The 26627-nt window shown below is 45.5% G+C and overlaps 1 protein-coding gene across 1 annotated transcript in view; it reads left to right on the top strand.

Moving 5' to 3' along the window:
* Positions 1-17155: 17155 nt before the first annotated feature.
* FRZB (frizzled related protein) overlaps positions 17156-26627 on the top strand; it is a 31045-nt gene continuing 21573 nt past the window's right edge. Inside the window, exons 1-2 of the mRNA XM_088476424.1 lie at positions 17156-17869; positions 24337-24381. Of these exons, the coding sequence (XP_088332550.1) occupies positions 17410-17869; positions 24337-24381 (505 nt within the window). The 5' untranslated portion in view covers positions 17156-17409. The remainder of the gene's footprint in view (positions 17870-24336; positions 24382-26627) is intronic.

Here is a 26627-nt window from a genome sequence, read left to right as displayed (position 1 = left end):
TTTCAAATTTTGTACCCCAGGAGGGGGTCTCAGGTTTTTCACCCCAGGAGGGGATTTTGAGTTTCACACCCGAACAGGGGGTTTCCAGTGTTATGTCAGAGAAGGAAGTTTCAAGTGACTTGTCCATCCCAGCCAGTATGACTATTTTGTCTGAAGTATCCATATTTCAAGGAAGGAAAGGGTTCTAAGTTAAGGACTAAGAAAACTTTATGTTCACCGTCAGATCTTCACCTTCTTCTTCTGAAGACAAAACCAGTCCTGCCGCTAAAGCTCTTAACGCTAAGCAAATTCCCCAGGGAGCAGATAATTGCATGAAAGATCTAACCTTTGTAATCACAGGGGTTTTGGAATCCATTAAGAATGATAAAGTTATTAATCGAGAGCTATGGGGGATAGTTACCAGAAATATCAGCCGAAAGACTAACTACCTTATCATGGGCCGCGATGGCGGAGAATCCAAGCGGGTGAAAGCAGTGAGTGTTGGGGGTCAAGATTATTAATGTGGATGGCTTCTTTAGATTAATTGATGCCTCGTCTGACAAGGAATAATTTTTCGAACATATCACTTCAATTACGGCCACCTCCAGGATTTCAGGATTTCTTTCGGTCTATTCTGTTGATTTGTATAAGGAACATCAGTCACTTCCAGCTGTCTCGTCTTTTCCTCAATCTAAGAAATCTCAGGATAGTTCTATTCCTGCTCCTGAGCATAATTCTACTTCCCAGGATTCATCGAACACTCCTGCGTACATTCTTTTTGATGGAGACATGACTCAATATTATGTACTACTTGAACAATATATGGCCTTATTGGAACCTAATCCTTCATGCGGTATTACAACCTCCAACCTTGTTAAATTCCTTCTTCTTAACTTCAGAGGAAAGGCGTTAGAGTGGACTAATCCACTCATAGAGTCCAAAGACCCTATACTCTACTTTCAAATCTGAGGGCTTTTAGTATGGCTCTTTATAAAGAATTTTCTCCCTCATGTCCATCTTACGGTACCTCCTCTGATGAAGTTTCTTATGCAAGTTTACCATCCCATCCCACTAAATGACAACTAATATTGGTAAATATACAAGTTCCTCTTACCGAGTCTAAAAAATTTAGGCCCTCATTCAGAGCCGCTCGTTAGCGGCAGTACGCTCGTTCCGAGCGATGTTTGCACATCTGCGCATGCGTACGGTTTTTAGTACGCATGCGCGAACCAGTCAGTGCGGCCGAAAATCGTTTGTACGCTATATAGCGAGTGCCTGCTATTTTGAGTGACAGAATGAGGCGTATGTGGGTGGTAACAGGGGAAGGTGCTTGAAAATGGGGAGTGGAGATCCGAACGCAGGCGTGCTTAAAGGTCAAAACGGGCGTTTTATGGGTGTGTATATTTAAAACAGCAGCGTCAGTGACCACGTCACTTGGTTATTTTAGAGCCAGAACTGCTCGCAAATTTGTGGTAGCAAACACCAACCACAAGAATAGCGAGCAGTTCATACACTGGTCGATGTACTCGATTAATCTAATAAATAGCGGACATGACGTATGGTGCGAGCGGCCAGGGGGCGTTTTTAACAAATAAACGAGCGTATGTTTTGCTCGCTCGTTCAGACTTAGAGGTGTGAACAGACTGCAATGTGCGTACGGTTCATTTGAATAGCCACCCCTTGTTTTTAAACGAACGACCGCAAATAGCGAACGGCTCTGAATCAGGCCCTTAGTTTTTTTTTTCTTCAGTTTTTCTGATGTCTCAAGTTTAAAGTTCTTGAAGTTTTTCTAGTGCACTTCCTAGGTGTCCGGAGTCCACCCTGAATGGAGGGGGTACTGTCAGGATGTGGCCTGGGATTGGCCACTACTCACCTCCGTACTGGCGTCCTTGGACTTAGGTGTTCAGTCGAGTGGAGGTGAGTGGTGACTGTGTATTCTCCCCGGGGTCTGCTAGGGCTTCCATGTGTGCATACTGGTTCCCATGGTGGCGGGCATGGGCGCAGCCATGTTGGTCCATATCACCTGACTAGTCTTTCCCAATGGTAGTCCTGTGGTAACACAGCTGATCCTCTGATCCAATGACCAGCTACCCAGGGGTATTTAGTCTGACTCCAGGAACAGGAAATTGCTGTTCAACTTCGCTGCTCCAGTGATTGTGACACTCTCCAGTGTTTCTCCATGTAGATTCTGCAGTGTGTTGTTTCAGCCCTCACGCTGTCCTCCAGTGTTACTTGTATCAGCTCCGATGCTGATTCCCTGTGTGACACTTAAGCTCTCTCACAGAACTCCAGTTTTTTCATGTATCAGCTCTTGTGTTGTTTATTAGTGTGCTGTGCAGCTCTCAAGCTGACGCCCTGTGTTACATGTGTTAGCTTTCATGCTGATTACTAGTTTAGCTCTCAGGCTGAATTCCTGTGTTACATGTGTTTGCTCTCATACTGATCACTAGTGTGTTGGTCAGCTTCCACGCTGATTCCTTATGTTACTTGTATCAAGCTCTCATGCTAATGTCTAATATTTCATGGTTCAATTTACATATTGATAGCTAGTGCTTCCTGGAACATTCCCTGTGTTTCTCAGAGCAAGTCTGTGTCTGGATCTCTAGCAATTCTCAGTACACCCCTGTGTTTACATTTCCTGTGTTTCTCAGAGCAGGTCTGCATCTGGATCTCTAGCAATTCTCAGTACTCTCCTGTGTCAACAATCCCTGTGTTTCTCAAAGCAAGTCTGCGACTGGATCTCTAACAATTCTCAGTACATCCCTGTGTCTACATTTCCTGTGTTTCTCAGAGCAAGTCTGCATTTGGATCATCTCCAGTAACTATCTCAATTCCTAGTGTTAATACATTTCTAGGGTTCCCAGTACTTACTCTCTCTAATATAGTTTCCGGTCTTCCTGCCACTCCCAGGTACCTGACCAGAGGGCCGCGACCTGCTCACTTAGTGCAGCGAAACCCAAATCCCAACTGGAGGGGTCACTGGTGAAGACCTCTAGGCAGGTCTAGCCAAACCTGGGTTTGGCCGCAATTGGAAGACTTAGTTACTGTCACTCTCCTAGTTGATCCCTAGCCACCCTAACCCACTGGCTCTTGACCTCACCTGAGGAACTTCCCGTATGGATCATGACAGGCAGTTAGGACCAGATTGGTTGGTACTTTATCTCTGTTCACTTTATCTCCATCCAAGGCTTAGTAAATAGACCCCTCAGAGACTAGAGGGCAGAACCAAGTATACAGGACTACACATGGGCAGGACCTGTGTCATCTGCATGACTGGGTTCTACCTCCAGCTCTTCACTTGTTGTCCCATTGTGATGACGTATAAGCATCTGGTTATTAATTTTATTATTACCATTTATTTATATAGTGCACACATATTCCGCAGTGCTTTACAGAGAATATTTGTCCATTCACATCAGTCACTGCCCCAGAGGAGCTTACAATCTATATTCACTACCACATGTACACACACACAGACACACTAGGGTTATTTTTTTTTTTGTTTCGAGCCAATTAACCTACCAGTATATTTTTGGAGTGTGGGAGGAAACCGGAGCACCCAGAGGAAACCCACGCAAGCACAGGGAGAATATACAAACTCCACACGTTAGGGCAGTAGTGGGAATGTAGAGGTAATGGCTGTAGTCTGGTGATGATGGATGCAACCAGGGCTGGTTATAGACCATGTGGAACCCCCTCAAAAAATGAACATCTCACTCTAAGGACAATGCTTTCAATGGTATGACTCTTTCACCAAAATGTCACTCTTTAAATTGAAAAGTGCATATCGATGTATGCGAGTAACAATATAATTAAGATATTAAGATCCATTCAACATAAAGGAGGCTCCAACAAGTTGTGTTTTAATGGAAAATTGGTAAAATAATAATAAAAAAAGAAATGAAATGGTTGGCCATTAGTGTCACTCTTTCTTATTTTTCTGCCACCCCTATGAGTTTTTCTTATAGGGTCCACTGAAAAGTTTTTGTCACTTGGGTGTCCCAAGCTTTTTTTAATATTTTACATCCCCGGTGTGTCCCCTATGTATGAGAGTCTTTTATTACCTATAAGGAGGTTTCTCTGCAATGGAGAACTACTGAAGAAGTGGATCCTCCCTTGGCAGACAGCGTCTTAAGCCGGTGTCTAGTTTGCATATAGGAAATTATTTGGTTAGGGAGCCACCTGTTTGCATAGGAATAATATGTCATCTTCACACAACAGAGGTTCAACCAGATAATACATAGTAATAGAAGTTTTGGGGCAGGGCAAAATGTGAACTTCCCCGATCAAACATCCTGGAGAGATGCCATCCTACTATAGCACATAATCAAAGGGTGGTAGCCTCAAGCTATAACGCCTGGGGCTATTCAATTCCAGACCCTTTTCCACCTGAACCCCCTTTTAACACCTATTAAATTAGCGTGGTAATGGGCGTTAACGCATAAGTTGATGGACCTATGCATTATCAGGGTCACGGCATGCTAGTTATCGGGGATTTCTTTTCGGGTCTGATCAGAACCAAAAATATCCCCAATATCCCTGAATAGCCTCAGTGGATCAATTAACATGCAATAAATTACTGCGTCTGTCTCTCTGCATCTCTACAGTGCTATCCTACGTGTCTCTATAACACCAGCCCCCTTGCATATCTTCAGTACCACCCCCCTGCATGTCTTCCACACCATCCTCCTGTGTCTCTGCAGAAGAATACTCCTGCATCTCCCCAGCTACCCTTCTGTCTTCCCAGCTCACAACCCTGCTTCTCTCCAGCTTCCCTTCTGTCTTTCCAGCATACACCTTTGCGTCTCTCCAGCTCACACCTCTATGGCTACCCAGGACCATCCACCTGCATCTCTCCAACTCACACCACTGCATCTTTCCAGCTCACCCCCCTGCATCTCTCCAGCTCACACCCCTGTGTCTCCCCAGGACCATCCTCCTGCATCTTTCCAGCTCACACTCCAGTGTCTCTCCAGTTCACACCACTGCATCTCTCCAGCTCACACCACTGCATCTCTATTATTCACTCCTTCCCCCCTGCATTTGTCTATTTCCCCCACTGATGTCTCTCCTGCCCCCTCTCTTACCCTCTTGTCTTCGTGCTCTCTCATTCACTGTGCAGGGCCATGGCAGAGACAGAACTAGTTTTGTACCATTCCAGCCCACTTTAACCCCTGGCTGCGCTCCTGGCTGGCCACCAGGCAATACAGCGCTGGTGGAGTGGCTGCAATTGCATTCACAGGCCACAGCACCCCGGCGATAGCCCTGCCAGTTCACTCCTTAAACTAACTGATAGAGCAGCAGTGTAATGTTGGGTACACACTGTCTGACATATCAGCCGTTCAATTGAATGGCTGATATATCGTGTGCCCGTCGTACAGTGTGTACAGACAATATGTCTGTGAACGGCGTCATTCACAGACATATCGCGTCAGTTGTGCAGCACAGCCGATGGCAGATATATCTGCTCATCGTGCTGTGTGTACAGGAGGTGAGCCAACCGCCCGTACACTTGCAATCGGGGAGGGACCGCATATGATGCTTGTTAAGTGTGTATGAACAACCATCATCTACAGATATATCTGTCAGGTGTGTATCCACCTTTACTGTCACATCTGAGTAAGGACAGCCAGGAGACAGGTCCCAGGTACCATAACAGCCAAGCCACGCCCCCACACACAATTTGATGTCCTAATTTTGATCAGCATTCACGTTTATTATATAGATATTATTGTGTAATCATCATCATAATTAAACCATTATGATCTATGAGAATGGTATAGTTTTTTTAAAATGTTCTGTTTTTAATAAATACACTTTTAGTTGTATATATTTTCTCATTTTTTATTGGGACTTTTCAGCAGTTTGTATTTTATTTTTACACACAGATTGAAGCTTGCAATGTAAACTGTATTATGCTTTCCAGAAACAATGGCTAATGTAATTGAAATTGCAAATGCACAGCAGGCATTACATATTTAGTGACTTAGCTGAAAGGAGGATGTGGGTGGGGCTGTCAATGTACACGTGCCCTCTATATACGTTTGTGTGTGATGTGTATAAGCCTATCTCTCTTGTTTTTACAGTCCTTGTTTTTACTGGGTGATAATAACAACATTGTTAGAGGTGTTGGGAGAGATCAAAGTGTCCAAAAACGAAACAAATACTGATTTAATGATAGCATCACTTAGATCATATTATATCCTTATTGTTATATATTGACAGGTCTATGGACTGAAAAAAACAGCCACTGAGCCTCCACATATATGGCAATACACTGTAAATACATGAATTGAAAGAAAATTGGAAATTTGATATTATGATATTGATGATATTGGGAAAATTGTTCTATTTACAGAGATTAAAGGGTCTTATTCAGAGCACAATTGTACTTCTGAGCAACCACAGGAACTAAAGTCGCTGGGGCCAGTGAAACTGCGTACAAGGGTGCAGTTGCTGGCTATGACACGCCCACAAAATGGTTGCAACACACCTGCATTTGTCTCGTTGCCCCGTTACCTCCCACAAGTGGTCACCGACTGTCAAACAATCTGTGGCCTATTCGTAACTGCGACCGCTGTCTCTAAGCCATCGGGATGCATGAACAGTACAAAAAATATCGTCCAACTGCGAAAACATCGGCCATGAGTCCAAAGTTACAGATTTAACCAGTTATGTAAAAAGACTGTTTAACATATATAAAATAAATTATCTTTTTTTAAAATTATATTTTTATTAGTTTTGTAGCTTTGTGTTACATTACAAGGATTAGTATATTCAGTGTTTCAGGAAAAGTACAATAAACCAGGGGTAGGCAACCTGTGGCACCCCAGCTGCTGTGCCACTACACACCTCAGCATGCCCTGCCACTACACACCTCAGCGTGCTCTGACACTACACACCTCAGCATATCCTGCCACTACACACCTCAGCATACCCTGCCACTACACAACTCAGCGTACCCTGCCGCTACACACCTCAGTATGCCCTGCCACTACACACCTCAGCATGGCCTGACACTACACACCTCAGCGTGCCCTGACTCTACACACCTCAGCATGGCCTGCCACTACACACCTCAGCGTGCCCTGACACTACACACCTCAGCATGCTCTGACACTACACACCTCAGCATGCTCTGACACTACACACCTCAGCATGCTCTGACACTACACACCTCAGCATGCCCTGCCACTACACACCTCAGCATGCCCTGCCACTACACACCTCAGCATGGCCTGCCACTACACACCTCAGCATGCTCTGACACTACACAACTCAGCATGCTCTGACACTACACACCTCAGCATGCTCTGACACTACACACCTCAGCATGCCCTGCCACTACACACCTCAGCATGCCCTGCCACTACACACCTCAGCGTGCTCGGACTCTACACACCTCAGCGTGCTCTGACTCTACACACACCTCAGCGTGCTCTGACACTACACACCTCAGCATGGCCTGCCACTACACACCTCAGCATGCCCTGCCACTACACACCTCAGCATGCTCTGACTCTACACACCTCAGCGTGCCCTGCCACTACACACCTCAACGTGCTCTGACACTACACATCTCAGCATTCCCTGCCGATACACACCTCAGCGTGCCCCGCCGCTACACACCTCAGCGTGCCCCGCCGCTACACACCTCAGCATGCCCCGCCGCTACACACCTCAGCATGCCCCGCCGCTACACACCTCAGCATGCCCCGCCGCAACACACCTCAGCATGCCCCGCCACTACACACCTCAGCGTGCCCTGCCATTACACACCTCAGCTGTTCTGTTAGGGAATGCTAAATCTGTGACAGGGCATGCTGGTATGTGTAGTTCCACAGTAGCTGGCCACATGTTGGCTCCTCCTGCAATATACTACATTTGAAGAAAGGTAAACAATGTTTTTACATAACAAACTGTCAATGGTATAGAAGAAGGTACGATTTAGTGCTCATTTAAGATTTTCCATATTATCTCTTGTTCAAAATGTATATTTCAAAAGACAATTTATACCCTTTTCACACATAAACCCCAGCTTTAACCCGGCTTGCACCCTGGGCACTGAACATGGGTTGAAGCCGGGGTTTAAGTACTTACCCACTTTTACAGCCGGGTGTTCACCCATCACAATGGACCCGGGTCTTCCATATAACAGTGGACGCTTCGAAATGATGTCAAGTCCAAGTGCTACTGTGCCCATCACTCAACTAATTTTAGGCATGCAGTGTTCACACTATAGGTGACCCGGGCCGGTCCCGGGAATAACCCTGTTATCGAGCAGGGTTAGGGACCCAGGACATGGACCTGGGTCATTTATGTTCACATATCAGCCGAGACCCTCAAGCCGCAAGCTCTGGCAAAAACCTGGGTTAACGGTGTATGGGGTAGATGTGCTAAGCCTTGGAGATAAATAAAGTGGAGTAAGATAAAGTACCAACCAATCCGCTTCTAACTGTCATTTTTCAAACAGCCTGTAAAGTGACAGTTAGGAGCTGATTGGTTGGTACTTTATCTCAACTTTATTTCTCACCAAGACTTAGCACATCTCCCATGAAGTTAGAATAGTGATTTCCCTGCATTGAATGACTAATATTCACAGGATATTGCTCCGTGCTGACTCTTTTGTAATTGGAGGGATGATATCTGTTCACAAAGGGCCTGATTGAGAGCTACACGCAATCCGCACGCAACGCCGATGTTCATGTAATTGAGCGATTATTTGCAACTACATGTGCGTGAGACTCCCACGCCGCCTGTGTTACACAGAGAGCTGCAATCCAGATGCACGGAATCAGAAATGTGCGGTGATTGGGGAGGTGGCCACTAGTGCGCGCAAACATGGGCCAGTCAGTGGGCGCATTATGGGCGTGTCGCGGGCGCATCTGTGAATGCGGCTGCGTACATGGACGGGCGGCTGCAGACATGGGAGGCCATAGTCAGACGGAGGAACTGCACCTGCCGTAAGGCTAGGGCAAGTTCTATGGCACGACCGACGGTGGCGTCTAAGCTTGCACCAATCGGTATTATGTATGGACGCTGACAGTGGGCACCTCAGTCCTTGCACATTCAGGCACACGGGTGTACACCAGGGAAGGGCACTGTAGCAGCATTTGCATAAACTCGCAGGTGGGCGACCGCCAATAGACGCTGCTTTATGCGCTTCTGCCTCAATCTCTGAATGAAGCCCAATGACTTTGCTCTAGGTAGATCCTCGCCCCAGGTCTCCATCTGTTTCTGATGAGGGTCACTCTATTTTCCATTAAGAAAGATGCATCACAAAGGAGCTATGGACATACCATTACCGAAATAAGTCTAATCAATTATTCATTCACACGCAGTGAGCAGATAAGTGGATGGGTTATGTCAGATACAGTATGTGTGAGTCAGTAATGGTAACACATTTACTGTACAGCTAATGCGCTCACACATGCCTGGCTGACCTGCATTACCAAGTGCTCCTGTCTGGGATGTGTGCTGGCAGCGGCACCGAACTCTCCCAGGGGTCTATGTACTAAGCCTTGGAATGAGATAAGGTGGTCGGAAATAAAGTACCAACCAATCGGCTCCTAACTGTCATTTTTCAAACATTTATCTCTATCCAAGACTTAGTACACAGGGGTCTGAATCTCCGAATAGGATTGCACATAGGTATATGTGATCAGTTACATCTACTCTAGTGATGCTCTCTGACCTTCCATCTAAGTATATGTCACAGAAAGCTGTCACACAGAGGGCCTGATTCAGACCCACTCGCGAGCGGCTGTCCGCTCGCAAGTGGGTCGATGGTGTGCACTGCGCATGCGCACGACGGAGGGAGCTCCGTCATGCGCATGCGCGAGACGCGACGAGCGAAGGACTTTCCTTCGCTCGTTGTGTCTGATCAAAGGGGGCGTGCTGTCGATGTTGATTGACAGCACGCCCCCTTTGGTGGGCGTGCCGGGGCGTGCCTCCCAGACGGGGGCGTTCCCAAGGGAACGCCTACCGTCACAAGCTGGCCCCACTGACATCACTAGTGATGTCAGTGGGAGTGATTTTGGCTCTGATAGAGCCAAAATCACTCCGGGCCTTGCGGTTGAGAAACTCAACCGCAGGCTTCGGCTCGCAGTGGCGATGGTCGCAATGGTCAAGACCATCGCGACCATCAACCTGCACGCTCGTATATGCTGTGGGTGGTGACCCACAGCTATACGAGCGTCCAGGAGGACGCTCCATAATTATGGAGGTGGGCCTTGATTCAGAGCGAGCGCTCTGGTCAGAGCGTCCGGCTCTGAATCAGGGCCAGAATCCGAATGTAAATGTGTTTCTCTAGAGGACCAGTCTAATTTCCTATAATTCTACATACAGTACAGGTTGAGTCTCCCATATCCAAAATGCTTGGGACCAGGGGCATTTTGGATAACGGAATATTCCGTATTTTGGAATAATTGCATACCATAATTAAATATCTTGGCAATAGGACCCAATTATACACACAGAATGTATTCATGTGTTATATACACCTTATACACACAGCCTGCAGGTCATTTTAGACAATATTTTGAATAATTTTGTGGCTCAAACAAAGTTTGTGTACAGAAATTAAATTCATTTATGTTTCATATACACCTTATACACACAGCCTGAAGGTAATTTTATACATTATTGTTAATAATTTGTGCTTTAGACCAGTGGCGTAACTAGGGTATTTGGAGCCCAGGGCAAATTTGAAAAGGGAGCCCCCCCCCAACATCTCGATATGTGTGCGCGCCGATGGTGCGCGTGGGAAAAAATGGGCGTGGTCACTTAAAAATGGGGCGTATCAACATGACACACCCCTTTATTTTCATGCTGAACATTCCTATCCATATGCACCTTAACCCCAGTAGTACCCCTTATACAGTACCCCCAGTATGCAGTTGTGGTCCCTCTTATGCAGGCCCATAGTAGTGCCCCTTATACAGTATCCCCAGTAGTGGTCCCCCTTATACAGCCCCCAATTAGTTCCCCTTACTCAGTGCCCCCAGTAGTGGTCCCCCCAAATGCAGTGCCCTATGTAGTGTTCCCCCTTATGCAGTGCCCCCAGTAGCAGTCCCCACAATGCAGTGCACCCAGTAGTGGTATCCCCTTATGCAGTACCCTTTATATAGTGCCCTCAGTAGTAGTCCCCCCCCTTTGCAGTGCCCTTTATATAGTGCCCCCAGCAGTAGTCCCCCCCATGCAGGTTTCCCAGTAGTGATCCCCCCCTATCTAGTGCCCCCTGTAGTGGTCCCCGCCGTGCCCCTAGCAGTAAGCCCCTTATATAGTGCCCCCAGCAGTAGTCCCCCCCCCCTCCCATGCAGTGCCCCCAGTAGTGGTCCCCCTGATGCAGGCTCCCAGTAGTGACCCCCCATGCAGTGGTCCCTGTAGTGGTCCTTCCTGTTATTGCCCCCAGTTGTGGTCCTGCCAGTGCAGTGCCCCTAGTAGTAGGCCCCTTTTATAATGCCCCCAGTAGTAGTTCCCCCCCCAAGTAGTGGTCCCCAGTTGAGGTTCCCCCTCCCGATTAAGTGCCCCCTGTAATAGCCCCCCCAGTAGAGGTCCTCCCAATAATGGCGCCCCCAGTAATAGCCCCCCAGTAGAGGTTCTCCTAATAATGGTGCCCCCAGTTATAGCCCCCCCCCAGTAGAGGTCCTCCTAATAATGGTGCCCCCAGTAATAGCCCCCCCCAGTAGAGGTCCTCCTAATAATGTTGCCCCCAGTAGTAGCCACTCCCCCGTTGTGCCCCCACCCCAGTAGAGGTCCCCCCAGTGATAGCCACCCCCGTTGTGCCCCCAGTAGAGCTGACAGGTTTTTAAAAAAATATATATAAAAACATACTTAACTGAATCCACGCTGCTGCTGTCCGCGACGCCGCTCCCGCCGCCGCCGCCCGCCAGTCCTCCCGGGCTGGCGCGCTCAGCATAATGGGACAGACGTCATGACGTCTGTCCCATTAACCACTGCAGGAGCTGGACGGAAGTCCGGCTCTTGCAGTGGGTGCTGCAGCAGTCAATGAGAGTCTATCTGACTCTCATTGGCTGCTGTTTAACACACGCATCGCCACCAGCGCTGGCGGCAATGCGTGTGTTATGCACAGCCTGAGCCCGCCTCCTGGCGCTATTGGGCAAGCGCCCAGGGGGAGGGAACGGGCTCAGGTGTGCAGCACAGGACCGGCACTGGAAGCCTAGCGCCGGTCCTGTGTAAATGTGTAGCGCTGACCGCACTCATTGCAGTCGGCACTACACTGGAGGCTAACTAGGGCGGGCCGGGCCGTGGCGGCGGCGCCCCCCCGCGCCGCCGGTCCCACGGCACCCAGGGCAAGCACCCCGCTCGCCCTGCCCTAGTTACGCCACTGCTCAGTCATGCCAAAATAATTCTATATTTCGGAATATTTGGATATGGGAGACTCAACCTGTACTCTATTAGCAATATTGGGCCTGTTATGTAGGAAGCATGGCCACACCGTGTGCTGTGAGCTTTGTGCCTGTCTGTGGATCTGTGGTGCTCAGGGGTGAGGGAATGTCATGTTGGGTTGGTGTATGCACCTCTCTGATACTGCTTTTATACCTAAATTCCGGGTCTGACCCGGAGATTGGAACAGGGGGCCTGATTCAGAGTCGCTCGTAAGCGAACGCTCGTTCGCTCTGAGCGATGTTCACACAATTGCGCATGCATTTGGGTCATAATGCGCATGCGCAATCCAGTCATTGTGATCAGAAATCGTACGCTCGCAAAACAGTGAGGGGCAACTAATTTGATTGACAGAATGTAACGTTTGTGGGTGGTAACAGGGGAAGGTGCTTGAAAACGGGGGAGTGGAGATCCGAACACAGGCGGATCAGACCCGGAATTTAGCTGGCGCCGACCCAGGATATTCCCGCGTCAGCGCCGTTCACACCGGAGCTGGGTCTGTAGTGACCCGGTTCTTCCGGCGTGGAACTGAACACTTGGAGATGACGTCATTTTCAAGCGCCACCAAAGCCGGCCAAATGGCCGGCATGCAGCGCGCCCTCCAGGTCATCGTGACCTGGATCACACCGTTTACACTGCAGGGTTTCACGGGTCATTGCCATGTTAAACCCTGCAAGTTACCTGGGTTGGATTGCTGGGTCATTTGACCCAGGAATCCAACCCTGTCCCCTGTTACACCAAGGAGCTACCCGTGTAACCCTGCAATAACCTGGGTTTTTAGCTCTGGAGTAAAAGGGGTATGACAGGTGCATACACTATCTGTTTGACAGGAGCATCCCCCCCTTTACCTAAATTATTATTATTATTATTGTTTTTAATTATAAGGGTGCATTTTAACATTCTTTTACTCCAGGGAATGCACTAAGGGGCATATTTACTGCAGTGGAGAATGTTAACATTGATCCTGATATTCGTCCTTAATCATGAAGCCTTAATATTGTGACTAAGGATAAAATAAAGTAATCCAACAAAGAAATAATGCAGAACATTTAGCTAAACACGAGAAATCCTGATCCAAGGAAACCCACAGAAGACCAATCATGGTCCTGTTCTAGACTGCATTACCCCAGATGCTGATCCAATCACTTATCAGGGTAAATGGTAAATCCATTCATATCATGTTTTACATTGAATGGGAAGAATAAGAAGGTGAGAACCTGTAACAAGGTATTATCAGAGTACATCCTGATTGTTACTGCCTATGCTCACATTACAGCAGGGAACAATCTTATAAGATTACATTAATCAGAGAGAGGTGACAGAGCTCCTCTTCACTGGTGTGAGAATTTGGGGGAGGGGAGAACCCTTTTCATCTCCGCTCTCTTTAGAAGTGCAAAGACCTTTTTTCGGACTATTTGAACCTATGCTATTTAGAAAATAGACAACAAGCGGAGACATAATTATACGAGGTGTCCATAACACAATTAGCACAAACAGCACAAATCTGCAGTGAAAATCATAAACTATGATTGATCATCATCAGTAACATAATCTGCATGATAGTGAGAATGATGAGGATGATGATGATGATAATTTTATTAATAATAGTTATAAAATTGTATGTGTAATTCTAGTATTAGTATCAACAGTGTTCTTACTATTGTCTTAGTTGCCTAACTGCACAGATCTACATTGCTTGTACAGGTTGAGTCTCCCATATCCAAATATTCCGAAATAGGGAATATTCCGAAATACGGAATATTTTCAGCATGACTGAGATAATGAAACCTTTGATTTTTGATGGTTTAATGTACATAAACTTTGTCTAAGGCACAAATTATTAAAAAGATTGTATAAAATAACCTTCAGGCTGTGTGTATAAGGTGTATATGAAACATAAATGCATTTCATGTATGTACACAAACTTTTTTTGATGCACAAAATTATAAAAAATATTGTCTAAAATGACCTGCAGGCTGTGTGTATAAGGTGTATATAACACATAAATGCATTCTGTGTGTATATTTGGGTCCCATTTCCAAGACATTTCATTATAATATGCAATTATTCCAAAATACGGAATATTCCGATATCCAAAATACCCCTGGTCCCAAGCATTTTGGATATGGGAGACTCAACCTGTAGTAACATCAATATAATTCTGTTTATAACTTACCCAACACTTGTTACAACCAGATATATTACTTGCACAAATTTTATTCATTTCATTAGATGGCTGAGTTTTTATAACCCCCAGCTTTGTTATACCAGTTTTGTCTGGTATAAAGTGGCACTATGAAGAGGGCATATTACTATTATATGATATATTACCTATCATCTATCGATCTATCGGTTGCAGCAGGGAGATATTCCACCCAGTTCCAGCCCAGAAGAGGAGATGGGGTTGCTGGGACCAGGTAGAAGCTGAGCACCTTGAACATCCTAAAGATGCTCCAGGAGGCTGTCTAAGCTGCAGGGTGCCATTCCAGGCCTGTAAGTCAAATACTGGCACCAAGGGCAAGCAGTGGTTCTGCCCCCTAAGCCTTGCATCCACCACTAGTTACAGGCCTGTATCTATCTATCTATCTCATACATCATCACCTATAAATAAAATTTAATAATAATAATATCTATACCAAATCGATAATCTACTTATTATCTTTTATATATCCTTCTACATAATATTTATCAATCTATCTCATATCTATCCATCTACCTCATATCTATCTATCTATCTATCTATCTATCTATCTATCTATCTATCTATCTATCTCATATTTATCTATCTATCTACCTCATATCTATCTATCTATCTATCTATCTATCTATCTATCTATCTATCTATCTATCTATCTATCTATTTCATATCTATCTACCTCATATCTATCTATCCCATATCTATCTATCTCATATCTATCTATCTACCTATATATCTCATATCTATCTATCTAATATCTAACTATCTATCTATCTCATATCTATCTATCTATCTATCTATCTATCTATCTATCTATCTCATACTTACCTACCTTTAGGATGTGAAAATACAGGACCTGCAGCTGCTGCCTCGGGTCTGCTGCTGTGTGATTGCCCCGGCATGGAACCTGGAAGGTGAGTCAAATAATGTTTTTTTTAATATGTGTGGTGGTGCTACTGGTTGTGGGGTTGGGCAGGCACAATATTAAATGAAAAAAAAAATAATATATATATATATATATATATATATTATACACCCACTGTGTATGTGTTGTGTGTGTATATATATATATATATATAGTGTGTATGTGTTGTGTGTGTGTGTGTGTATATATGTATGTATATATATATATATATATTGTGTATGTATATACTGTATATGTATGTATATGTGTGTATGTATATATATATATATATATATATATATATAATTTGGATCACTAATAGGGCCCCCGGTCAAGTTTGTTGCCCAGGGGCCCCCACAGACCTTAATCTGGCCCTGTATCTATCTCATATCTATCTATCTATCGATCTATCTATCTGTCTATCTCATATCTATCTATCGATCTACACCTGTATGACCGTTACACGGGCGCACATGGGCGTACATAAATTAGCCATTGCGGTCAAATTACACAACATGAGAGCTCTCTGAGCGTCAGGAGAGCAGCCGTACTTGAGACAGGTCAGACCTGCCGCACAGGCTGAATGGCTGATCTAGGTGCATTGATGTTACCGTTCTTTACGCTGGTACATGACGTTGGCCCAGGGCCGGCTCCAGGGGTAGCCGCGGCCTGTGCCTACCTTTGTATCCTGCACCTCCTAGTCACGCGTGACTGAAAATGGGGGGGTGGCCTAATTACCATACCATGCCCCCTATGTGCCACTATTTGGGGTCATGCCTACACGACACACCTCCCGTCTAACGTCAGGCTGGGGGTGAGCCCAGCCCTTCGTCACTAGCTGGGCTTCGCCCAGCCCTCTCCCGCCACTGATTGGATGCTGCACGCATGCACGCAGCATGCATTCAGCTACTCCGGGGTCTGACACCGCCGCAGCTGGTTCCCAACCTCCCATCCAGACCACCCGTGGGAAACTTCATCCCACGGGTGGAACAGCGGGACAGTGCTGTCCCGTTGAAATCGGGATGTTGGGAGGGGTGCACCCTCTATTGTGTGGTGCCCCTGTTTGACCGCACTGGTCGAGCACCCCTTGAGCCGTCCCTACCTATGCTTGGGTAAGCTTTGGAACTGTTAGCATATTTTTGCAGCTGCGGTCTGTGCGAAATCGCAGCTGCGTAAGCTTTAGCGTCCATCTCTGAATCAGGCCCTATCACTATAACAATCTGCACAGTGCCTATGCCCTGTCAGTAACCCAGGACAAACGTGAGAGCTCAGTCCCCACTGCGCAGCAGCCAGGCCAGCGTCAGTGTGATAGGAGGAGTATGAACCAAGGACGTCACCCTGTAATAATATATATAACTCACTGCGCTAATAACCTGCAGACAGTAGGGATTGCCTAATGGCCGTTAGCTTGCAGAACCACATAAGTCTGTGTCTGTGTACAGAAGTGGGACCCACACACTGTGCAGTCTGATTTATTGTAATGATTTGGGAAGTTTAGGTGTCAGCCTGGAAGTTGTGCAGAAGTTACAATTTAGCATCTATTGTCGGGGAGAAGTCTCCCCCCACCCGCTCAGACAGAGGGGAGGGCTGGGGACCGCCGGGAGGAGGGGATAGAGGAGTGACAAGGAGCCGGGGCTGCAGGGGGGGACTCGCATTTATCTCAGACTCCTCAGCCTGGACACATGTATCTGCTGCACCTTGTACCTGATGCTGGATATCACTGACTGCCAGCTCAGCTGCACCCACCGTCCTTCATTATCTCATCTCTTACTGCAACTTTCACTTTTCTTTTAAAACTTTATACTACTGGGACCTATACTCAGCTACTCCTAGTTGTGGTTAAAACTCCAATTTAAAGTCTTTTTTTTTTTTTGAGGGGAAAAAAAACTGACCATAGAGTTATAACAAGATCATTGATAAGATGTCCCCTCCTGGGAATTATGAGGTTTTGTGGGTCACTCTGGGGGTGTTGATGACCTTGCCCTGGACACAAGGTGCCTCCTGCGAGCCTGTAAGGATCCCCATGTGCAAATCTATGCCCTGGAACATGACCAAAATGCCCAACCACCTGCACCACAGCACCCAGGCCAATGCCATCTTGGCCATTGAGCAGTTTGAGGGCTTGCTGGCCACCGGTTGCAGCCAGGACCTGCTGTTCTTCCTCTGCGCCATGTATGCGCCCATTTGCACCATCGATTTCCAGAACGAGCCGATTAAGCCCTGCAAATCGGTCTGCGAGCGCGCCAGGACCGGCTGCGAACCGATCCTCATCAAGTACAGGCATTCGTGGCCGGAGAGCCTGGCGTGCGAGGAGCTACCGGTGTATGACAGAGGGGTCTGCATCTCCCCGGAGGCTATTATCACCGTGGAACAAGGGACTGGTAAGTGCTATCTAAATAATGGCATTAAATAACTTACAGAAGACCATAAACTATTTCTAGGTCATGCTTATATAACTACTGCACATACTCTATATTCATTTATGACAGTCTTTTAAAAGCAGATATTATTATTATTATCATCATTTATTTGTAAGATGCCGCAAAGAGTGAATCTAGAGACCCTGAAATAGTTAATAAGATTATATGTTGTATTCAGTCTCACTGAGACTGAATACATCATATAATCTTTCAGCCTCTGGTCCAAGTAAACTTCTGTGCAGTTTACAAAAAAAAGGACACTAATAACATTAAAAGAATCAGCGCTAGAGATAGACCAATAAATGAACCAGGTAAGATATAGGATAATAGGCTGCTAGATTCTGAAACGGCAGAAGTTTCGGCAAGTGAGCAGTCAAATTTAAAGCGGTAATGTTTAGAAAGGCAAAGACCACCTGGTTTTGCATAGCTAAACATTTCCGCTTTAAATTTGCCTGCTAATTCTACGAAATCTCTGCTGTTTCAGAATCCTGCACCCTATGACATTTGGGGGCCCATTTATCAATGATCGCTTTTGCAATGCGCTCAGGGGATGCCAGTAACTCCCATGATTACATTGCAAAAAGCGATCCTATCGGCCGGATGTATCATCCGAGATATGCAGGGCCACGGGCTCCAATAGGAACCCGTCCCTGCGATGTCCCCGGAGAGCTGCCGGCCAGTGCAGGGGGTGGTGAGCGTGCGCTGCACATGCACATCCGCCGTAGCCGGGGAGGGTTAGCTGCCGGGGCCAATATCTGGAATGCATCGCATTCCAGATATTGGTAAATTCGGCAGCATCACATCCCCCATAGAAAACGGGTGTTTTGGGGGATTTTGCCTCAAATACACTTTGATAAACGGGCCCCTTGGAGGTAGATGTATGAACCAGTGAAAAGCGTGGAGAAGTGTGCCAGTGGAGAAGTTGCCCATGGCAACCAATCAGCTTCTACCTACCATTTCATAGATTGTACTTGATAAGTTCAACCCCAAAGCAGATTGGTTGCCATGGGCAACTTCTCCAATGGCACACTGCAACACTCTTTTCGCTGGTTCATACATCTACCCCCTTGACCCTTTGTCTATCTGCTAATTATCTGGTTTTGTTTTATTACTGTTTTCCTTCCAGTTGTAAAGCACTACGGAATATCCTGCTGCTATATAAGTAAATATTATTATTATTTATAACATTAGTAATAATAATAAAAAACTAAAGCATTATAGCCTTTTATGAACAACAGTGTATATTATAGTAAACTTGATATTATATAACAGAAAGTAGTAACTGAATCTCCCCTGAAGTGCTACAGGTGTACTACTCTTATCAAGCTTGTAGCCACAATGCTAAATCCTATGACGGCCAATTGCTCCTGCACTGGGCTTGCCAACAGAAAGTGCCCAGAAAAGGGAATCGTGGCAGATATTGAATGAATTTCTCCCCAGTTGTGCGGAAGCAGGACTTCTTATCAAAGGTTAAAGACGGAACAGCAGTTATCCCAATGGTTCAGTGTTGCAGGAATCTGGTGCTTAATTAGCACAGGGCAATAAATAAATGTGTAATACATAAACGTGTGATATAGATTCTGACAGCCGGGATCCCGTAACCAACTCCAATGTGACACCTTATCATTATTATTATTATTATTATTATTATTATTATCCTTTATTTATATGGCGCCACAAAGGTTCCGCAGCGCCTTACACAGTACATAAATGAGCACACAAGAAAAACAGTTAATAGTAATACAAAACAATGCAGGACAAGGACAAGGTTATAAGCTCAGCTGCAAAACACAAGCAGCAGGACATGAGCAACCAGGTGTTAGGTGCTGTTGTGGGGAGTTAGGAGTAAATGATACTATAAGTAGGGGGAGGAGAAGCACATGAGGGATGAGGGCCCTGCTCGTGAGAGCTTACATTCTAAAGGGGAAGGGCAGACAGACAGGGGCGACACAGAGGGGTAGATAGTGAGGAAGGAGCATGGAGCAGTTGGTTTGGATATGTGCTGCGGAATGTGTGTGTATAAGATGACCTGATGTTATGTAAAAATTAAGTCCTTCATACATCTATCTCTATGACAGAAAATAGATTGTTTGTGTTGTTTAAATGAGAGATGTACAAAATAAAGTAGTATCACTTTAATTGTTGTGTGTTACATTTTAGCATTTATATACAGCCTGACAAAAAATGCAGCTATTATGGGACTGTCCCGCCATCCAAATACAGTAGTGATTACTTTAGTCCCAGCTGTTGGGTGCTATGCCATGCTCCTGTGAGTGGGTGAACTAATGGCTCACTTTCCCAATGAGCTACAATTATTCATGAACTGCCAGAGACAGATATTCGGGGGATCTATAGACTAGTGCACAGAATTCCACATTCTGTCCCATTTGGTGCAGTGATTATGTATCTGCAGTAGCTTTGCCGGCTTTATTTCATGGGGTTTTGGAGAAGCCAGGGTAGACATTAAGTGACGATGGACATTATGGATGCTAAAGGTTATTGAAACTTTTCTATTGAACCCTAATGGGAAGTTTCGTGACACATTGTCAGTAGCCTGGCAGACAGTTGTTGCATAATTACTTCTGATGGGTAATGTAGCCTAAATCACTGTGTCAGCCGAGAGCCTTTGTGTGTGCTGTTCCAGGGATTCTGTGAATAGAATAGAAGGACTACAGGAAGGTCACAGCTACTTGGCTGGATCTTAAATGGGGGATTTTCAGTGTTACAAATTTGTTTCTAATGTAAAAGACCAAACTTCCAAATCAGAGGTATTTGCTCTTAATTCAGCCGTCTTAGTTTCTATATCATTTACAGTTGCATGCAGGTGATATTTTTCCCGGCTGGTGCTTATTGTTTAATCACAATAAGTTATACAGCATGTAAGAATGTTTTTCTGTATTTTAATTACAATGAGGCTTACAATGTCCCTCATTGCTCAGTGGTGCAAATCTTCACTAAGCCTACTGCAACCAGTTATCTTTAAAGGTGTGTACACACATAACAATTTTTTTTAACGATTTAACAATAACAAAGTCATTATTATCATTATTATTCATCTTTTTAAGGTGAACGATGAACGATAATCGTTCGTGCGCGTTCACGTTTGTAGTTTGTAGTTCATCGTCCATTCTGACTGTCCAACAAATGATTTTCGTTCAGAAAATCGTTCATGTTGTACAGAATGAACGATAAACGTACGTGACCCGGTTGTACATGACCCGGCGGAGGGGGAAGTGCCGAAGCGGCACCTTCTCTTCCGGCGTCTGCGCACGCCTAGGCCAACCAATCTGTCTTCTAACTGCCAGTTAGGAGCTGATTGGTTGGTACTTTATCTCTCTCCCGTTTATCTCTCTCAAAGGCTTGATACATCTCTCCCCCCCAATGTTTTTAAAAAATATCACCTGCGTAAAAAAACATTTATGATTTCAAGGGCTCTGCTCATAAAACTTTTTTTCACGAAGGACAAAGACACAAACTGTTTACTTATTTCATATCAGTTACTGTTTCTTTGCTTGAAAATAAAGCATAGCTGCTGGCCTTTGGCACCTCAGGGGTTATAGAAGGTTAGGGAGGAATATAATAATCGACTAAGGTCTGTCCCCCTTCCAGTGGCTCCCAATGGGACAGGCCAGCTAGAGAGGACACCCTCTACCTCCATAGTTAACACAACAGTCCCTTCCAGGTGGTACGCAGTCATGAAGTTGTCATTGACAATGTCAACATCTGGAAAATGTTGCCATGGACAGAATGTCGACATGAAACGTCAACATTGTCAAAATGTCAACATTAGCGTTAGCTTTTATGTTAGGCATAGACTTACTGCATGGCGAATGTCAATATGATGAGCGTCCCGACATGTTCACTGTTGACAGTGTCATGTCATCTTTATTATGAATGCTGACATGGTGAATGTTGACATAATATACCGGACCCGGTCAGGTGGCTTCAGGAGAGAATTTCTGGTGATATTGGAGTCGGAACCAGGTAATTGCATAGGCAACCAGAAATAGCTGACTTAGAATGGACCTTTGGCCATGTTTGTAAACTCTTGGCGGCTTCTCTAATCTGCATGCCCCTTTCCCCATTGAAAAGCAACCCTAGGTAACACCAATGCTACAAGGCCCCCAAATCCTGTTCTTATATTACTGTTAGTAGCATAGCATACAGTCTCATTGAAACGTCCCAATAGACATGATTCATTTGTTATAATTATTAATTTTGTTAATTACTATTTGGCGGTAACAATAGAGGACCCTGCAATAATGCAAGCTATTTCTCCAATTTTGCCCCCCCCCCCAAAAAAAATTCCAAAGGTCCCCAATAGTGATCCGGATTATCGGACCCATAAATGCTGTAGGAGGGGCATGCCGTTACCTTGTGTGTGTGGATATTTTATGAATGCAATAACAGGCCTCAATCATTCTGAAATGTGATTAAATCCCTCAGCCCAAGGGTCCAAGCCGAAGCTTCTCATCCAATTTTCCATTCATGTGTAAGGAAACTCATCTGAGCGGCAGGATTTGCCGCGTTTTGCCAATTTAACAAAGATGACCTCACTAAGCTAGTGGAATACTAACAAACAGAAACATAAGTTGAATTGACACCGTAAATAAGGTTTGCTGAAAATGATCATAACTTATTATATAAATATTAAACACCTTTTACTTGTAGAACAGAAAATAAAATACACCCAAACCACTGCAAGTATCCACCTTGGAACTCTTACCATGATTTTTTTTAAACTAAGTTTTATTTTATTTATCACCTCTTGTAAGCATATGAGAGTAATACTTGTTGATCATGCCTTAGTTACATGTTACGTCTCATACCACATTTCTGCGACATGTTGTTATATACGTGTGTAACTATCCTCCATGGCTTAGTACAGACTTTACTATATAAAGGAAGAGGGGACTGTTAGTTATAATGAGGTGACAGTAGTACTGTAGACCTCCAGTGCGGGTTGAAGAACGCACAAGTTATCTGATCGCATAAACAAACCTATACGTTAATTTCTATGTGCGTTATTGAAGTTCAAGATCCAGCATGCCATGTCGTCAGTGCTGCAACTAGAGGTCTGGGCCCCCCTGGCAAAGGGAAAGACACAACTAACTAAAACTTTTACTGCATTGCGGCATCCTGACATCGGGTGCTGCACTTCTGGCCCATAACATCATGGAGGTTCCGTGGTGGAGCCAAGAGCTTGGAGCAAAAGCAAGGCTGCTGTAATTTATGGCGGGCATTCTCTAGCATCAGTCAGCTGGGGGTCCCCAGCAGGTAAAGTTTGTGTGTGGCTGTGCAGGGCAGTATCTGTTGAGTGCACTTTTGGCCAACCTGTAGTTACGGACTATGTGACCCTATTAATAGGGATCTGGTGGTTTGTCCTGATAAACAAATCTGCCCACTTTGGATATCCTTGCATGGTAAAGGTGGATGCTCTGTCCGAATGACATGATCTACCTGTGTGGTGATACATTAGACTTTTACATGGGTTGGGTATGGGATGCCTACGCTTAGGATTCCAGAGGTCAGAATCAAGATGATGCCGGCATCCCAACAGGGTTAGGATACTGAACCTAACCCTCCCTCCCCGGTGCCTAAACCTAACTTCCCCTCCTAGTGCCTAAACCTAACCTCCCTCTGCCTACACCCTAAACCTAACCCTCCCTCCCCGGTGCCTAAACCTATCCTCCCTCTGCCTGCACCCTAACCCTCCCTCCCCGGTGCCTAAACCTAACTTCCCCTCCTAGTGCCTAAACCTAACCCTCCCTCTGTCTGCACCCTAAACCTAACCCTCCCTCAACGGTGCCTAAACCTAACCTCCCTCTCCCTGCACCCTAAATCTAACCGTTCCTCCCCGGTGCCTAAAGCTAACCTCCCCTAATGCCTAAACCTAACCTCCCTCTGCCTGCACCCTAAACCTAACCCTCCCACCTTAGTGCCTAACCCTCCCCCTAATGCCTAACCCATATCCCCTAACCCTCCCCCTAACCCCAGTACTCACAATCAGGATACCAGCGCCTAAATTCTTACAAGTGTTGGGATTCCGGCACCAGCATTCTAAGTGCCAGTATTCTCGACTGTCTGGATTTTGACCGGATCCCCGTTTACATACCTCTCTGCATTTTAGTACAAAAATAAGAATATTTTTAAGCTCAGCTAGAGCTTTCTTTGGGCATCAGCTGCTGAATATGTTACACAAACTCTCTCATGTGGTGCATCCAAGGATATAACAGCACTTAAAGAGCCAGCTAAATGTAAACAACTCTGCTGTGAGGTCTTTGCTGAGTATGCACCATTATAATTAGTGAATAAACAACATGGTATAATTAATTTACTCCATATTTGTTTCAAAACTGTATAAATATTTAATATTTTAAGTGAGCTTTATAATACTTAACTTTTTTTTTATGTCTGTTTATTTTAAGAACCGATGACAGACCATTCAGTTGACTCCAACAATGGGAAGTGCGGTGAGTTTATATTGTCTCTTTACTATTATTTTGTTACATCGATGTGTTTATATTTTTCAGTTAATTGGTTAACTCAAAATAAGTTTTCAGAGACATAAGCTGAGCCACTAGGGATAGATATTGTTCAAAAGCCTTCACTTCAATATTTAGATGTTCTCTTGTGTTGCCTATTTATTATAACTGAAAATATTATTGATCAGTAGCCATTTTAATTCAGGTTTATTACAAGTACATATGTTTCTTAGGCCCTGATTCAGAGCCGGACGCTCTGACCAGAGCGCTCACTCTGAATCAGGGCCGTCCTATTTAAATTTGGAGCGGCCTTTTGGACGCTCGCATAGCTGTGGATAGGGTCTCGCTGCCGCAAGCCCTGGAGTGATTTTGGCTCTATCAGAGCCAAAATCACTCCCACTGACATCACTAGTGATGTCAGTGGGGCCGGACCCAGACGGTAGGCGTTCCCATGGGAACGCCTCCGTCTGGCAGCCATGCCCCCGGCACGCCCACCAAAGGGGGCGTGCTGTCAATCACCATCGACAGCACGCCCCCTTTGGTGCGAGACCAGGAGCGACAGCTTGGCTGTCGCTATCCGTGTCTCGCGCATGTGCACGACGGAGCTCCCTCCGTCATGCGCATGCACATTTGGGTACCATCCACCCGCTTGCGAGCGTCCTGTGCTCGCGAGCGGGTCTGAATGAGACCCTTAGTTTGTAGCCTATGACATCCTTATTCAGTGTCTCAACCTGACTGTTTCATAAAATGGGACTGCTGGTAAAATGCAACTAAAAATTTTATAATTGATCCCTGTGTAGAGAGGCTAAGCCATATATAAAATGTATTACACATATAATATATAGCGCACTACGGGCATGAAGCAGAGGGGGGCGCAAATGTTGCAAGTGCCGCATCTTTGTGTGCAGCGGCTGTGCGGAAATATGCAACAGCCACAGGAAGCACCTTGTGTAAAAATACGCCCACTGCTGGGTTCCCTGGTCCGCTGCTTGCATCTGAAGACGCAGCATCAGATTAACAGCGCGACTATTGGTCACAGCATCGGAACTCAGAGTAACCATCAGTTTACTCATGACGCCCCGCAAAACCCGCTTCCGGGGCCAGTGAAACTGCGTCCGAGGACGCAGCCTCTGGCTTTCCCACACCCAGAAAACAGAACTGACGAGCTCCCATTTTCTGGAATGTTCCCAGTCTGTCAATCAGGCTGCAGCTAACAGGCCACTGCGACAGGAGCCGCAGCTCCATCAGGAGACCTTCTCACTGCGGCTTTGGCTCATGCGCAGTCCCCAAAATATCGGCCAATTGAGACCGAATTGGGACTATGCTCGGGGCTGAATCAGTCCCTCTGTGTTCATGGTCCATCCAGCATTCACAGTGAATGATTTGTGATCTGTAGTTTCCTCTTTACGTTGCATGAAGAAAGTTACATTTCCAAAGAGTGTTCTCGGCACCAGCGTAGCAGCAAGTCATATTTTATGTATTAAAAGCACAGCCTGGGGAAAGATTAGGCCCTTTGCTGTGTTCCGGACCAAATTGGCTCCATAGTTATAGGTTTTAGTCATTAGAACCTATGACAAAGGATCCTTCGAAGTCCAAAACAAGTCAGGGGAATATCATTGCCCTAATTGCTTTAGTCAGTAATGATTGATTCCATGATGTTCCTGTGTGTAGAGTGTTGTTTTTTTTTTCGGTTGGTCAGAATCCCGACGCTGGCATCCCAACAGAGATAGGATACCAACACCTGTTGGCAAGTATTCTAACCCTACCCCTTCACAGCCTAACCCTTGCCTAGTGCCATCGGTATGATGGCGGTCGGGATTCCGGTGCCGGGATTCTGAACGCTGGCATTCCAACAGCCGGGATTTAAACTACATCCCTTATCAATGATTATAAAGTGGAGGGCGTGTGTCTGCGCTCAGCACAAATGACCACCCACCCTGTTGTACTAAAAGGCAGTGTAAAATCAGTGGGGCAATATAGCATGTGATGATAGCACATAGCTGTAAGTAGGTGGTAAATAATGTATATTAATTAAAAATATGATGGAGTCACAATGCTCCTTGTATATAAATTGTCAGATCTTTGTAAATGTGCCCTTTAAATAGTGGTGGGCTAAAGTAGTCTATAAAGTCCAAAAAATTGTCCAAAAATTTAAATAAAAAGTAGAAAAAGTTGTAGGAATATATAGCAGTAAAAGTCCAACAACATAAAAAATGAGAGTAGTAACGCTCTGG

Source organism: Taudactylus pleione, unplaced genomic scaffold, assembly GCF_031769625.1.
Source record: "Taudactylus pleione unplaced genomic scaffold, aTauple2 ptg000188l, whole genome shotgun sequence".
NCBI classification, from domain to species: Eukaryota; Metazoa; Chordata; class Amphibia; order Anura; family Myobatrachidae; genus Taudactylus; species Taudactylus pleione.
The sequence above is the reverse complement of the archived record's forward strand: the minus strand, read 5'-3'. Positions and strand labels throughout refer to the sequence as shown.